Source organism: Dermacentor silvarum, chromosome 7 (genome assembly GCF_013339745.2).
Source record: "Dermacentor silvarum isolate Dsil-2018 chromosome 7, BIME_Dsil_1.4, whole genome shotgun sequence".
Taxonomy (NCBI): domain Eukaryota; kingdom Metazoa; phylum Arthropoda; class Arachnida; order Ixodida; family Ixodidae; genus Dermacentor; species Dermacentor silvarum.
In genome coordinates this window covers 73,260,444-73,276,645 of record NC_051160.1, presented here as the reverse complement: position 1 = coordinate 73,276,645, position 16,202 = coordinate 73,260,444, and the positions used below count along the sequence as shown (strand labels likewise).

The following is a 16,202-nucleotide window of genomic DNA, read 5'->3' as shown; positions in this document are numbered from 1 at the left end:
GCATTTTCAAGCAAGTCAATTTCGCATTCAATAACGGAAACAGAATGGCACTGACACGTAATTATCAAATATGTTCCAGGCCTTAAATGCTACGCAATGTCATGTGCTTTCTAATTTTGTTGTCTCGTGATCACACATGTGCACACGAATTACGGTATCCGCAGTCACACCAGCACGGTTGGGCAGATTGACATGAACAGGAAAAACTTTCATAATTATATAAATATGTGCTTGACAAATACCAGCCACGACATTACGAAATCAAGAACTTCATGCTAACACTGCTGCAAACTTTTCCTTTACTATTAGTTTAACTTGAGAATTTTAAACAAAAGAAATGTTAGTTAGGCGGACGGAAGTAAAAATATTTTGTCTGCCTGCTTTACCGTAAACGATGCTGTGACGGGTTTCAAACACATACATGTTTTAAGTAAGAAAGCCTTACGCTTGAATTAGGTAAATTGTTGTGGAATTGATCAAAATTCACACTCCAGTGGTGACACCCTGTGGTTGAAAATGCGGATCTTAAAGCAATGTTTTCACTGGTTGCATGCGGCATAAGCGGTTGCCAGAGTCTGTAACACGTCATATGGCGAATTCCATTGGGAGAACATGAGCAGGGCGACACGCAGCGCGGAGTCGGGTGACAGCGCAGTGAGAGCAGGGACACTCGACCCGCCACTGGAATACGGCGTGCACTCGGAGAGCAGGTGGGAGGGGGACGTGTGAGGAGAAATGTATCATGTGACTAAAGCAAACGACGTCCCACTATTATCTGCTGGAGAGCGGCAAAACACGCGTGATCGTCTTGTAATCTGTCGGGCGTAACGCTGTCAGCGTTTGCGGCCACGTACTACATACTTTTGTGCAGCGCCGACGCATCCCACAGTGTTTCGGCCTGCGAAGATCATCTGAAACTGCAACTTGAATCTGAAGTTGAGCTCCAGCAGCTTTCGCTGCTGTCACCGTCGAGCGTCTCAAGCACTTCAGCAAGGCGAAGGCGCTTTGCTGCCGCTGTCCCCCGCGCATCCAACAAGAAGCAAGGCGGACTAGAAATGCCAGGATCTGTCGCTAAATCGCTGCGAAGCTCGCTCGTATCACCGACGTCAAAAACAGCAGTGCCAAAACACTCTAGCCAAAACACCAACTACGCTTGGCTGCCGCCATTGCCGCCACGCGCGCCCGCTGAAGCAAAATAAATAGAAACGAGGAGGATATGACGGTTTAAGTCACGTGACTTCCTCTGTACTCCGCTTTTCAGGCGAGAGCAGTCCGGACTGCTCCGGGCTGCTCTCGGCGCAGCGAAACTGCTCTTGTTCTACCACTGGATGACGGCTCTCCCACTCCTGTTCGACCGCTGAAACACGTCGCCTCTGGAAGCGAGCACTTTCAGCGTGCTTTTGAGTGCTCCTGTTCTCCCAATGGAATTCACCAATAGACGTCCGGTTTCGGGAATCACCTATCTTACCTGCCCCGCTATTTTTATTATTGTTTGATTTGAAAACATATATGCACTTGACAGGAAAGGGCAAGCGATCGAGGAGCAGGATGGCAACTGCCACCGGAATTGCGAGAACGCCTGGCTACTCTTTAGAAAGGGGGAGATAGTAACATTAAAATGGAAGATAGGATGAAGCGAGGGAAAGAAAGAGCACGATGACAAATCTCAAAGAATAAAGTTTAACACACACTACAAGTCACACGCAGTAGGGCCGGTCTGTGCAGGTCACGCTACTAAATATGTTAAATAGAAGAAATAGTCTCTGAGTTACAAACGTAAACCTAAGTTACTTAATTCTATAAAAGTAAGGAGAGCGCGATGAGCCTGATCGCGTCGAGCCGCACAACCATTGGGGTACAAACATTCGTCTAGTGTCGTACACCGCTGGCCAAGGCGATGATAGTCTTCCACTAGCGACATGCGCTGCGCACTGAAAGCGGGACGCTTCAATATCAGGTGCTGAAGTGCTTCGCAGCAACCGCAAGACGTACATGATGGACTAGTCACGCACGGATATGGTTATCGGGTCTCCAAAGATGCGGAATGCGCTTAGCTGCAAAAACGACGAAACGAAGAGGACGAACCGTCAACGATCCATTCTATCGGCTCGGTGGTGAAGCCCGGACATGGTTCGGCGTCTCCGCTGCTGGCATTAGCATTGCGCGCATGGACACTAGACAAACACACTAGCGGCACTGCTGAGCTGCTACGTGCAGGTACTGATCTGAGTAGAACGGACAGTAATACTGTTCGCACAATAATATTGTTCACAAGCTAACATTATATAACATTGCATTGGACGCTGAAAAACAACGCCGGCGGTTTCCCGCTTGTCTCATCGCGGGCACTAGGGAGCCGACATGGAAGAGCGCTTGCATGCAGGCTCCCTAGCGGGCACCGTCAGGGAGCAACCCCTGCAACGCCGCTGGCGACGCTGCTGATCACGCCAGTGTTCTGAGACGCCTGCTAGGTGATACGGCGCTGTTCCTACTCTGCCGCAGAATCACCTTCCGTGCTGTACTGTGGCACCCGAGTATAGGTAGACTACCGGCTGACGAGCTGAGGCGCCACTCAGAACCTTTCAATGATTCTACATATCTCGAGCGTCAAGCGAATTGTCATTTTAGATTCGAAGCAGCTTATGGTCGGGGCTATGTCACTCTCTCCCTCCCTCCCTCCCACCTTCCATCCGCCGTGCGGCGCACACACCCACACTGCCCATGCGCATCCTCCTCCCCCTCCTCTCCTTGTCTCATCTCCTCTCCTCTCGGCATTCCTCCTCTCCTCTCCGACGCTCCTCTCCTCTCCCGATTGCGCAACGAATGGCAAGACCTGCGGCTCCGCGCGCGATAATGCGAAGCATTACACGCAATTTCCCATTTCGTAGTTCCGGTAAGTGAAAAGTTTGGTAGTTGCCATGGAAACCAAACGGTAAAAATATAACGGCAGCTACGTACCTCTACCTAACGGAAACGACGAAATGAAAACTAATGGGAACTTGAGTCGACCCCATGGCGGCTTCGCATACTACTCAGGGCTCCCCTACGGGAAGATGGTGTAATTTTTTAAATCTTGCAGATGACACGGCTTTCCGATGGCGGTTGTCTGTTTTCATATGTAGTTTGGAGACTAAAACGACCACTTTCTGCTTTACTTTGAGTTGCAATATTCACCATTTATTTTTCCTTTCGTTTTCGTGAAATATAAAATTATACCATAGAGCCGATAGTGCAATTCGAGCTGTTCAGATGCTGAAGATATCAGCTATGCAGATGCTCCTAAAATGCACTGGCTAGTTACGACTGCAATTAAAATCATTCCCATATTGTTTTACAGATGATTTTGGTGAACTGTTATTTGAAACGTCAATGTATTTCGCAACACTCTTTAAGGACGGTTATCTCGAAACTGGCGCTCATTTCGCGATTTTTGCTACGCAAACATGCCCTCACTTCGGCTAGGCTTCACACAGCAAATTGAAAATTTAACCTTATGTGAACAAATAAAAATTAAAAGTAATTAGGGAATGTTTTAATCAGCCACCTGGGCAATGTGATTTGACGCGCAAGGCAATGTCTTCGTCGTCAGTTAATCCACCTGAAGGCAGTGAACTGCTTTGTAATACAAATAATATAAAATAATACAATACTGCAAGTATGTTTATAGGTAATAAATAACTTTGTACGAGTAAGCTTTGCAAGTGTCCCTCAGCATATCATTTTATGTGGCAACGCACACAAATACACATATACCGGGTGACAGACCAACAGACAATAAACTTTTATTGAGGTCTTGAGGGACTAGCCGGCGGAGACCCGGGTGCTTTTTTTAAGCACACTACAGATTTTTTTATAAAATGACCATAAACGCGGCAAACGCGGCGCTTTTTTGTTTCAGAGGAGTTCCTAGCCTCCTAAGGCCCGGAGTGCATTTTCTACCACGAATTTGTGTGATATTTGTAAATTATGCTATTTTGGCTTCGAGAAAACCATAAATTCACATTTTATAGTAGTATGAATATTTGCAATTGACAACTCTAACATAAAATGTATTGCTTATTATCGATATTCAGAAGACCGTATTGCGCTCAGCACCCAGATGTTTATACATATTCCTTTCATCATGCCAAACACTAAGAAATGCTTAAAAACACATTGTTCTTTACATAAGTACCCACCAATTCACTTATTTCTGGCATGAGTGCCGTAACAGGAGCTCGTGCTTTTGCAGAGCTCTTATTCCGCCATTTTAAAAACTCCTGCTTTGAAGAGAAACAAGCGCACATTGATCATACGCTCCAGACTGCAGCACAGGTTTCCGGTCACCTTGTTTTCATGGCCGCTGCGCAGCGTACAGCATTCTAATATCCAATGTATCGAACAAATGCTCCATTGCGGGGCCGCGGGAGGGGAGGGTAGGCGAGGTGTACATATTTTGCTGCTAATAACCTTTCTTTCATAAGATTAATTGAGAAAAATTTAATAAGCCACTTTTTATTAGGACCTTAGGGGCAGCTGTTTAAATAGCGAATTTCAAGCCTGTCACATTTTCATGCACCCTCTCTTTCGAGTTCTCTTAAAGTCGCACCCAATTAGAAATATTATAATCGAATTTTAATGATAACTCCAGGCAATATGGAAGCGGAGCGCCGCGAAAGCGCCGAAAAGGCGGCCCCACTATCATATCAGACCGAAACGCCCCGTGATAAGTGCGAGGAAGTTCGAAACTAAACCTCTCGGCCAGTCCCGGCAGCTACTGATACGGCATGCTTTGCTTGGCAAGCATGTGCGTCTGTGTGTCTGGTCAGGATTTGCCCGCGGCGTGCTATCATTCAAACTTCGCCCCATACTTTTTTACGGGGCAGTGCTGGGCCGGTATTTTGTAGCGATGCCTTTTCGATGCTAATGCATTTTCGTGCTTTTAGCGCTTGGTCAGTGGTCAGAGCGACGGTTCGCTTATGTTATCAAAGGGATAAACCGGCCGTGAGAGATGGATGATAAGACTAGCATAGAAGAAAGCAAAACGCATCACCACAAAATACCGGCCCTGTCTGACGCGCAGCGGGACGCGCTCGGTCTCGACATTGGCTCGTTTGAGCTGTCGAATATCATGACGAATATCTCGAATTTGGTACGATTTTCAAGATTTTTCAAAAGATTGGTGTGCATTAAAATGTCACTGCCTCCGAATTAGCCATTTCAACAACTACCTTAAAGGCACTTATAAAAAATGAATTATTATGTTCTTCTAATTATACTTCTATTCACGTTATCCACGTTCACGTTATTAGCGGCAAAGTGTGTCCTTCTCGCCTAGGTACTCGTCTGAAAGAATGTCACGTTAGCTGCGCTCAGTACTTTTGTAAAATATCAGTATGGTCGAAAAAAATACCATCCTGTCTATATAAGTATTATATATTTACATATAGTACACCTTTTCGTTGTCTTTCACAATAGATAGTTTTCGTTAGATGTTCATGCCATCTTATTCTTTTCTTTCTTCAGTGTGATTCTCTTCTAATAACTCTTCAATCCGGCCCTACTGATATCGCATGAAGATTGATTGTACATGTTGGAATCAACGTGAAGCGAACCTTTGCTTATTGGTGATGCCCATCTAATGCTAAAAAATACGGGTTTGGTTTAATTAGGTTTGGTTTGATGAGTTTTATCAGAGTCATCGTTTTCTGGAAGAATCGTAGTGGAACATGCCCGTTCGGGAGGATTGGCTAAAAACGGGTACACACCCAATTGTACATACTTAGTGGGTAGGCCAAATAAAATAAAATAAATAATTACTTAAATGTAAATTAACCATTCAAATGACATATTGGTTTGCTTTCAGAGACGCTACTTAACCGACAATATATCTTCAGGTTTTACGTGCGAAGTTACCGTTTTTGTTAAACAGAACAGACGTTGGTACACTTCATCTCCATACACAGGCTAGTTAGGCCTGTTCGCTGGTACTTTCGTGCGTTCCCTAGGGGCACATAGTGGCATACAATAGACCAAGTTGGCAGTAAGCGGCCAGAAACTGACGAAAAAACTAAGTGGGGGAAGAGCCAAGGAAAGTTATCGTCGCGTGTGTCAGCCCATCGGGTTTCTTTTTGCGCTACGGTTCATTACGTGTAGCCCATACCAACAAGCCCAACGAGTAATTATAGCACATTTGCAGCTCACGTTCTTTTGTACCGTTACTTATCACGGTGTAGCGGACTAGCTGTGCCTTAAGAACCCTGATGAAAAGACCCAGTCATTGTCACTGTTCGTGCTTGTCTCATTAGCACCATGTATGGGGTGTGCGAAAACTAACTGTGAAGTGAATATGGTTGTCCTTAAATTTAAAGTTTTACTTATGGCAGAGCGGGGATCGCTACAGGTGATGCTGAAAATGCGCATCACAGGCTTGAAGACATATATGCACAAGACGCTGCGTACTGATAAACATTCGGTGAAAGACTCCTGTAATTATCTATGGAATGCGCTGGGTTTTTTCTGCTTGTAGCTACTGCAGAGCGTGAAAATTGTTTTCGTACACCCGCCCTTAGAGTACACCTTACAGGAGTTACTAAAAAAAATCACATCATCTCACCCTACGGGCAACCATGGTGGGATGCGAAAGCATCGCGGGGGGTGCGCATCCTGTTTCTGTTTCGTTTCACTGGCAACACAACCCAATGAAAGTTACAGTGAGAGAATGTATTGAGAAGAGAGGAGACGTTTGTACGGGGCTGTTGCGTCTTTATTTAGAGATCGTACGTGATTCCTAGCGTTGGTGCGCGTGGTATCTTGAAGACGATGGCTTCACAGCGAACGCGCGCTTTATACTGCGCCGCGACACTTGCGCCGCCTGCCGGCGTACCCTTAGAGAAAGAGGGAGAGAGTGAGAGAGAGAGTTATATGCAATGATTTGCTGCGCCGCACCTGTGGCGGAGAGGGGGAGGAGGAGAGCGCACACCTGCGTAGGAGAGGAGGATGAGGGAGAGTTGCGCATGCGCAGTATGGGTGCGGATGCCGCAGAACGGACACTTCCCCGAGCATAAGATGCTCTCGCATCTAAAACTGGTCTTGCGGTATCATATCGCCCGCGAAGCTGCTCTTTATTGCACAGTCGTCATCATAATGTTTGTTTATTTTCTCACTGCACAGTTACTTTTCGAACACGCTTGTTCTTGGTAGCCTACACCTTCTCATCGAACACGTGAAACATCCATGACAAATGACACTGCGCGGACCTAGCTCTTACAGAAAGCAAAGACTTCGAAAAGACAACACTCGGAACCTCTCCGCTTCACTTTAACGATTGCTTTGAAATATAGCAATATTGAATGAGTCAGGGCATTTAATTTGGCTATTATGCTGGAAGCACCAGTTATATAATGCTACCATAAGTAAAGGTTCACCAACAATAATTTTTTATCATCGGAATGTTTGCCGCAAGGCATATAAAATAAAAAAGGAGTCCCAAATAAACACATGCAGCCTAGTGCTGCAGATAGGGTACATAGATTTTTCAAAGAAAATAACGTATAATTTCACTGATCATTAAATCTGCTCAACATTTGCCGCTAAAGATTGAACATTTTCAGGAAGAATGTTATATAACAATAAGTTTGAAGTTCTTCGTGTTTCTTCGCACATTTTCAACACGTCATTTTCCTTAAGCCCGCACGACACTTGAGATTGAGACACCTAGGAAATGTTCGAATTCAATGTTACACGTTGTCCATTCCGTGTTTCTTAAAGCGGTGCCCGATGTCTTTTTGCCTCTACAGTCACGTCTTAGAAAGGAAACCCTGAAGAGTCCATGGATCCAGACGCCTACAGGAATGTCGACGGGCTGCGCATGCTAAAGTTCTTCGATGAGACCAATATTCGCTTTGCCATGGGCTACGAACCAGAAGATGAGGACGTCATTATTGCCAGTTATCCCAAGTGTGGCACGACGTGGACGCAATACATCGTGTCGAACCTCTTCACGGGCGGGAACCCTCCCAAGACGACGGTCGACTTCATGCTTTCTTCGCCCCTTATAGAACTCACAGGGGTCGACGCCGTGCGCAACATGCCGCGCCCTGGAGCCCTGATGACGCACCTGCCGTACGACAAGTGCAAGCATTCATCGAGGGCCAAGTACATCTACGTGACGAGAAACCCGTACGATTGCTGCGTATCGTACTATCACTTTATCAAATATTTCACATCAACGAAATGTGAAGACGTGTCTTTCGATAAGTTTCTTTCTCTCTTCTTATCTGGAAATTTGCTCTACGGTGACTACTTTGATCACCTTCTCTCCTGGTACCCACATCGAGATGACCCTAACGTTCTCTTTCTAACTTACGAGAAACTTCAGGAGGACAGGCCATACTGGGTACTGCGCATCGCTGACTTCTTGGGCGAACAATACGGCAGTGCCCTCCGGAAAGACGAGGCATTGCTGCAGAAGATTCTCGACTCATGTACTGTGCAGAACATGAAAACGGTGTTTACTGACCCTACAAAGGTGTGGATACGGAAAGCGTTAGATTTGCCGCCAGAAAGGCGTCTAGCTTCCCTGGAAGTGTACAGGCACAGCGCGGCTCACCACGCAGAAACGCATCGCGGAGGTGGCCTTGTTCGCAAAGGTGTCGTGGGAGACTGGAAGAACCATTTTTCTTCGGAACATATCGAACGAATGAAGCGCAGCATAGCAGAAAAAACAGTTATGGCTCCGGATGTCATGAACCTTTGGGAAGGTCTGCAGCTTCCGGTGTGAAATCTGAGCACCACGTTTGCGATCATTTTAGGCGCCATTCCGGCATCTAAATGGCACCCGTGATGAGGGGATAAATAAATTGTTTAATCGCTGTTACTGACAGTGAACACCGCAATGAATCTCGCACTAAAAACTTTCTGGGATGCTTAACCCTAGCTTACGAACAATGTGTTCGTCTTTAATAAGCAGACATAAAGAGTGGAGAATGCTCGCATAATTCTTTTCAACAGTCCTGTGTTCTGGCACAGCTTACACAGACGCGCACAGCCTCTCTGAAGAAAGTGGCGATACACCTTTAGTCTATTAAAAAGCGCCGCCCTTATCCACACTGCTTTTCGTTCATAATTGTCCTTTGCCATTGACCTTCGCTAAAATATTTCCAGCCTCAAGATTTACTGACCTTTGTTCTAACAAGCAGTTCTAACGTAATATATTTTTGTTATTAACAGTCCTAGATCACATAGTTTAATTATTGTTCTGTATCGTAAAGGTTCTTCAGCTGTCCTGCTCAACACCATTATTGGTACGCATACCTAACTATTCGCTGCATAACACCTCTAAAATTATGTACAATTACATGGCACAACTACTCGTAGAACGTCAAGGAACATTCTACTGCCTTTCTTAGATGTTCAGTTATGTTCGTTAGCCTATATAGTATGAAATAGCCTTACGTTAGTTAACCTCAACCGCGCTCGCCCATTCAGCGCACCGCTGCCAAATTAATTGCAGTAAAAATGTTACGCATTCTGCTCACACTTCTGTGAGAGATAGGACTGCACTGATGGACACGTGGGGATATATTTTACACAGAAAGAGACGCTCAGTCGGAGAAATTGTCGGCCAGGTGTGAAAGGCTCACCCCGCCTGTATACATCATCACCATCACCATCACCACCCTATGACAAAGCTACTAAATGTCAATATTCGATACTAATTATGGGAATTAAAAGTGTTCCATAATATATAGTTCGTATGGCATCAAGGCAATGGGCACTGCATCTGTAAGTTCACCGGGATGGTATGTGATCGCGCGGCACACGGTTGCAGGTGCGGTTCTAATGCCGCGCATATAGGCTCATTGTCAGCTCCCTCGCCAGCCCGTACCGTCGAAGGGGCTGGTCGACGACGTTGTCAAGCGCCAACCGACGACGAAACGCGAGCTTCCTTCGCATAGCATCACTGTCGAGGGCACTCAGAGCTATTAATGTAGCCCTGAAAAAGAAATACAGAAAGAAGCCGTGACTATCAATACTGTCAAATTATGACAGAAAGCTTTCACTACGTAACATCCACACCTGCAAGCTTGGCTGCCTATCACATTTTGAGATCGTATCAGCGTTCATATCGCTTCTTCTTAGCTTCTCCTCAACTGATAAAACACGATGATGCCTCGCACCAGGTAAAGAGTTTGTTCTTGCAGGTTCAGGCGGCCGCATTCCGACAGAGGCGAAATGCACAAAGGGGCGTACAAATCGATTTTGGACAGAGGTAATAAAATCATAGGTTGGTGATATCAGGGCCTGGAGCCCCAAACTAAGCTGTCGTTCATGGCCCAAGTGGCACCTCATAGAAGTCAAGGCTGATCAGTCAACACCACCACGATGCTGCGCTATATATAGCTGCGATGACCTGCGCTAGCTGACTTCAAGTTATGCCTGGAAATTTCCTGATTTTATTATCCCACCTAATTTTCCGCCGTCCTCGACTGCGCTTTCTTTCCCCTAGCACCTACTCTGTACTTCTAATGGACCACCGATTATCTGCCCTATAAATTAGGCGGCCTGCCCAGCTCCTATTTTCTGGCCTAGATGCGCCTGGACTGTACAATAATATGTACACTCCAAGCGCATTTTCTGCAGTCACCGTCATCGTCATTGTCACTGTGAGGTTCCGTATAAAGTCCAACGGCGATAAAGTCGTCGCGCGCACCGTATGCGCTGTATGTGCTAGTCAAAGCGCGCGTCCCTCACGCGCTTTCACGGAGAGCGAACGCACGGTGCAGAGAGAAACGCGACGTCTTCCGTCGTGTTTAAAGGCTGTGGGGGATGGCAGGGAGGGAGGGGAGGCGACGTTTAGCTGCAGCACCAAATGCGTATCTTGCGACCAGGCGGAAGGGGAACTGGCGACTCACTCTCCCACGCGAAAGAAGGAAAGTGAGAAGGCATCGCGGAAGGGAGGGTGCGCGGCTTCACTCTGCCAGGAACTGCGTACTTTGCGCGGCTGAGGGCTGTCGCACGCACCGTATCTTCAAAGCGATCTCATACGACTCTGACCTTTGTAGGCGCTGTGGTTTCGCCGCTAATGTTTCGGTTGAAGCGATAGACCGCACGAATCTTCGGTCGCTGCTGCCGCCGAGCTTGCTCACGCCAGCGTTTTGACAGTGGCTGTCTTCGGTCATCGAGTATGATCTATTCATGGTTGCTTGTGCGCGCTGACATCATGCTTGTTAATTCAGTTAGTAAGCGAATGTGTCCAAGTTTATGCAGCCGATAAGTATGGCTAACTCTGTATGGCTCTCTAGTACTAAATTTGCTGTCGCAATTGATACTTCGCCTTTCGGACGGAACTGCGACTTTATTCCCCTCAATGTGAACTACCAGTACCCCCGTTTGCTCTCTGATCCACACCGCTATCTTCCTCTCTCTTAGCTTTATATAGGCATAACATTTCTCGTTTCATCGCTTGTTTGAGCGATCCTTAACTTGTTCTCGCACTTCATTGTTAACCTAAAATTTTCTGCCCATATGATAGTACTGGAAGAATGGAATGACTGTGCATTTTTCTTTTCAACGACAGCAGTGAGCCCCCAGTGATGATTGAGTAAGGTCGGCTTGATGCACTCCGTACCATTTTTATTCTTCTGTAAATTTTTGTCTCATAATCTGGGTTCCCTGTGAGTAATTGACCAATGTAATCTTACTCCTGTACCTACTCTAGAGCCTGACTGCCGTCATGGATTTTTGTTCACTGGTCAGGTAATTGAACATTATATTTGTTAACCTACTCTTACACTTTCTCGGTTATGGTCCTCAATCAATTGTTGCAATGTGTCCCCAGCGTTGCTGAACAGGACAATGTCATCGGCAAGATAAATGTGGACATTTTTGCTGTTGATCGTCGCCGTTAATCCTCCCCCGTCTAATAGCTTGAATACTTCTTCTAAACATGCAATTAATATAACTGGAGAGATTAGTGCCTCCTTGCCTGACCATTTTCTAGATAAGTATTTCCCACTTTTCTTGCGGCTAATTAAAACATGTGAAGCCAGAACTATTGCTGAGGCAAAGTCGAAGCCTGAGAAGTCGCGGATATTGAGTTGTCAGCCATACGCTTCAATCCCCACGGCCTTGATGTGATGTTCATTCAGTACTTTAGTACAATTCATACGATACGCACTTACACCTCTAATTACATACAACTGTCGTGGCTTTGTCCAAACGCACTGAAATAAATGATCGGACTGTGCGCCGTCGGGGTAGCCCAGCTCGCCGCACGGGTAGGGCAATCTAATTAGCGAAAATAGTGCCACTGCTGCTGGTATGAATGGCTGCAACGCTCTGCAAGCCACCGATTCTCCCACCTCTCCTTCTATCCACCATAACGTAACCACATACTCGCGAAATCGCAAATGCATCGCATTAGCTTCTGCATGCAACCGTTTACTTTATTTTAAAAGCACAAAGAAGCTAGATATAGCTGCCAAGGACAAGAAACAAGTTTTATTCAAAAAAGACTGCAGCTCTACGTCACGCTTAGACATCTTGAAAAAAAAATCGCAAAATCGCTTTTTCCAAAACTACGGGTTCACAGCGCACACACACAGAAAAAAATGAAAAAAGAACGCGCCTCTCGACTTCCAATCAAAGATCTAACGTGGAGAATAATGAAGCCACCATGCGTCTTGATAGAGAGCCTTCGCGGTTCTTGTGAGCTTTAGAAATGACAACGAGTATGTAGAACACATGCTACCCTGAGGTCGGCTGCTCTCTGCGCGTTTATCGGTAGCCTAAAAGCTTTTGTGTTGATCAGGTGTGCAACTGAATGGCGATAACGAGGGTGCGGAGTTCGTTCTGTTTGCCTCTTAGCAATGCGTGGGAAAGCGGCCGTTATCTTTCGACGTCGATTGATAGCCTGTAAATCTACGTAGTCTCGTTCGTATCTTGGCCAGCCACCGTCTGCCGGACTACCCTGGAGTACGCGGGATGTGAAAGGTCTTGTACTTCGGCCTCTCGGCTATCAGCCCATGGCCAGCTGGGAGTCGAAGTGCAGAAATGCTCGTTTACTTAGACTGGCGTTTAGGTTACAGAACTCCATGTGTCCAAAAAATACTTAGGAGTCCAAACCTATACGGCATGCCTCGTTATGAGATCGTGGTTTTTCCATGAAAAACTTTAGCGTTTATGCCAATTAATTACACTTTTTCTTAAGCTGGACAACCAGCGCACATTATTCTGCCACCGCAATGGTCGGTGACGTGTGCTAATGTTTTACTGTTGCAATTAAACCTTAATCAATGTCACCATAGGCACCGTATGTTTTTACGTACGTTTGGTGCACACCAATTGGAGCAACGTGTTTTGAAGAACTCGTGGGCAGTGGCTTGTCTGTATGCTTACTTGATTTTAGGAAGGAATGTTTTTGTACATATATTTCTTTTCGATCTTCCACTTTTATTTCTTTAAATGTTGGGCGATCATTTTAGTCTCTCTTTTGTAAGACAGGTTACGCTTTATCAAAAAGATAAGTGAAGCGGTTACTGTCAACCATGCGGTTAGCATTTCAACAAAGATTTAAATGCCATATTTAAAAACAACTGCAATTTTGTTATGAAATAATGCGTCCACACATGCAGATTCATCAAAGTCGGGGTTACGTCTCGCAAAACTCTTCGATGTTCGTCTTTCTAGAGATGGTGACACTTAATTTTGGGGCCTGTTGTGCAAGTGGAAACCGAAATACGCGGCATGAACTTTTCTGCTCTCCGGTGTTTCCACAGTGGTGCCTGGAGAGCGCAGCCCGCTGTTGTTTCCCAGCACGCGTTATTTTCTGTCTTGCTCAACTCTGACTGGCAGCACCATCTGTAATGTAAGGAAAACTGGCACTGAAGAGAACAGCGCAAACAAAATGACGATGATAGATGACGCAAAAGGAAGCGCTCACACCAAACAAGATTTGATTTCTATGCGTTGCGAATACACGCTCAGAACAGCGCAGTCTGCGCAGGCGCAATAGACCAGCAGCCTCAAGACACAGGAATTTTTTAATGGATAAAATTAGAGTATGCATATGCGAATCAATTACCAATATACCTATTGGTCTATGTGAAACCTGAAAGACAGGTGGTATTGCACTTTTAGCCCATCAGAACACATGCGGCAAGAATATCCATTGTGTGCTTCTAGTTCAACAATTCCGAGATCACTGTGCATTCTGATGAAGCAACCTTCACGGAAGAACGAGCAGCCCCCTCGACGGCTATCGAGGTGAGACGGTGCCACGCACCAGCTGAGTGACTGCGAAATCGATATCCGCACATTCCACCACTTACGCTCCGTGCCGTGCGCCGTTGGCCGCGTCCTTGAGCGAGAGGGTCAACTTCCCTCCGCCTCACTCGTGCAGCCCTTGCTCGCTACGTTGTCACGTGGGCTGCAACCCTCCCACCAGCAAACGAGTGAGATTGCGTCGAGCTTTCTTAGTTGCCTCGTAGACGCGTTTCTCTGGGATATCTAGGCGTCCCCGGTGAGCGCGTGCTGGCCTCCACTGTAGCTCGACGGGCAGGCCGCAAAGCGCCTTTTCACAATAATATTTCAACAGGTTGCCCGAGCCTACCCAGCGTCACTTCCGCTGTCCGGGCACCGTCTGCCAGGTAAGGAGCATCTCATTTTTGTCGTTTGCGATGTTTGTAAAGCTACGTTACTAATATTGTCCGTTTTCGTTACTGGCCGTCAAAAAAAAAAGCATCTTTCCTTTCGAAAACACCAAGGCCCGCATCCACCCAACCGTTCTCAGGCTAAATATTTTTGTAGGCTTAGGGGAAAGCCAATGTTTACGTTTGACATATATGCGAAGGTGGCAATCAAATAGGAAACACTACTTGTGATTGGAAATCTTTCTGAATTCGGACGAAGATTATCGATAAGGCGGAAGCAAGTTGACTTAGGCGCCAACAAACGCCAAGCCTTATCTGTCTCATGCGAGTGCTTTCGAAGCGTTATCTGAAACAATGCGAGTCGATGCATTCAAGTTTCTTTTATGGTGTTTCTTTATTGGAACAAGTATACTTCATAAGGCGTCACTCGTACGCAGTTCTATGCTAGTTATGTCTTTGCGAAAACGCACTATTACCTACACGTTGGGTAAAGTGTAGTTTTCGGGTACACCATCACTGAACTGGGAGCATACGACTTTTTTTGACAACGAGCGTCTAGCTCCAAACAAACAATGTACCGCTGGCATCTTGCAATTTCCCATATCAGAGTAGATCTGAGCGTTATGTTTACCAGGAAGGTATAAGTATTGTTGAAACTATAAATTTTTGCATGGTGAGCGTTCAGCCATCTTCTAGGCAAGCGATTGGCGCACGTTATGTCGTCACTATATCTTCAATTGAGATGCTTCTGGGAGATGATGGAATGCCCAACAAAAGAACATTCCTTAGAAATGCACAAACAGCTATGCATTAATCAATTTATCTTTTCTGCAAACATTTATACAAGATGCTGGCGCATTGGAATAGATTTAATTTCCCGAGATACAGAGGACTCTGCCAACTTTCGCAAGCGTGAGCATTCAGTTTGAGTGATAAAAAGAACGACTGCAAATCAACAGCTATGTGACATTGCAAAGTGCAAATACATAAGGATTCGTCAAGGTTACGTTCGGAGATAAATATTTGTTGCAAATGGACCGGTTATGGCTACCTTCAAGTGTTTAAAGGTTCTAGTTACTACTCGTTGGACGAAACAATTCGAGCATAGCCACACTCATTATGACTTGAAGTAATAAATGGACTGATTGTTTTTTTTCTTTTGTCTCTATAATCAATGACTATCCCTAAGCCTTCAGAACAAAGTTTACGAAAGAAAAAAAAAGAAAACGCTGATTGTTTTCTTTCTTCGCAATATACCACGTGCAATGACAGGTGACATTGGTCGTTTCGTAAAGGCGCAATGCTCCTGCTTTTTCTTGCCGCCTAATTATTTCCTAGCGAGAACGGCTACATTGAGTGTAGCGTGCGTTTTTTATATAGACCTGCGGATGAATGTCGTAAAGAACGTGAATTACATTCATTCTTGCGGTGCGCTCCCCGAGGCATATATGTGCTTTTAAATTATCAGCCTACTTGCCTTCTTCCTATCCTCAACTACTTTCTATTCCCTCCTTCATAAAACGTAGGGATGGGTAGGGCACTACCCATCCCTACGTTTTATGAAGGAGG

General features: G+C 45.7%; 1 protein-coding gene across 4 annotated transcripts in view; it reads left to right on the top strand.

Annotated features, from left to right (window-relative positions):
- LOC119458225 (sulfotransferase ssu-1) overlaps positions 1-16,202 on the top strand; it is a 51,301-nt gene that overhangs the window by 1,607 nt on the left and 33,492 nt on the right. Inside the window, exon 2 of one of the 4 annotated variants that reach the window (XM_037720056.2) lies at positions 7,779-9,317. The exons of 1 other annotated variant lie outside the window; for it this stretch is intronic. In XM_037720056.2, the coding sequence (XP_037575984.1) occupies positions 7,811-8,761 (951 nt within the window). In that variant the 5' untranslated portion in view covers positions 7,779-7,810 and the 3' untranslated portion in view covers positions 8,762-9,317. Of the gene's footprint in view, positions 1-7,778; positions 9,318-14,430; positions 14,631-16,202 lie in introns of those variants that run through there. 2 more of the 4 variants (XM_049670861.1, XM_037720057.2) reach the window with 2 other exon arrangements.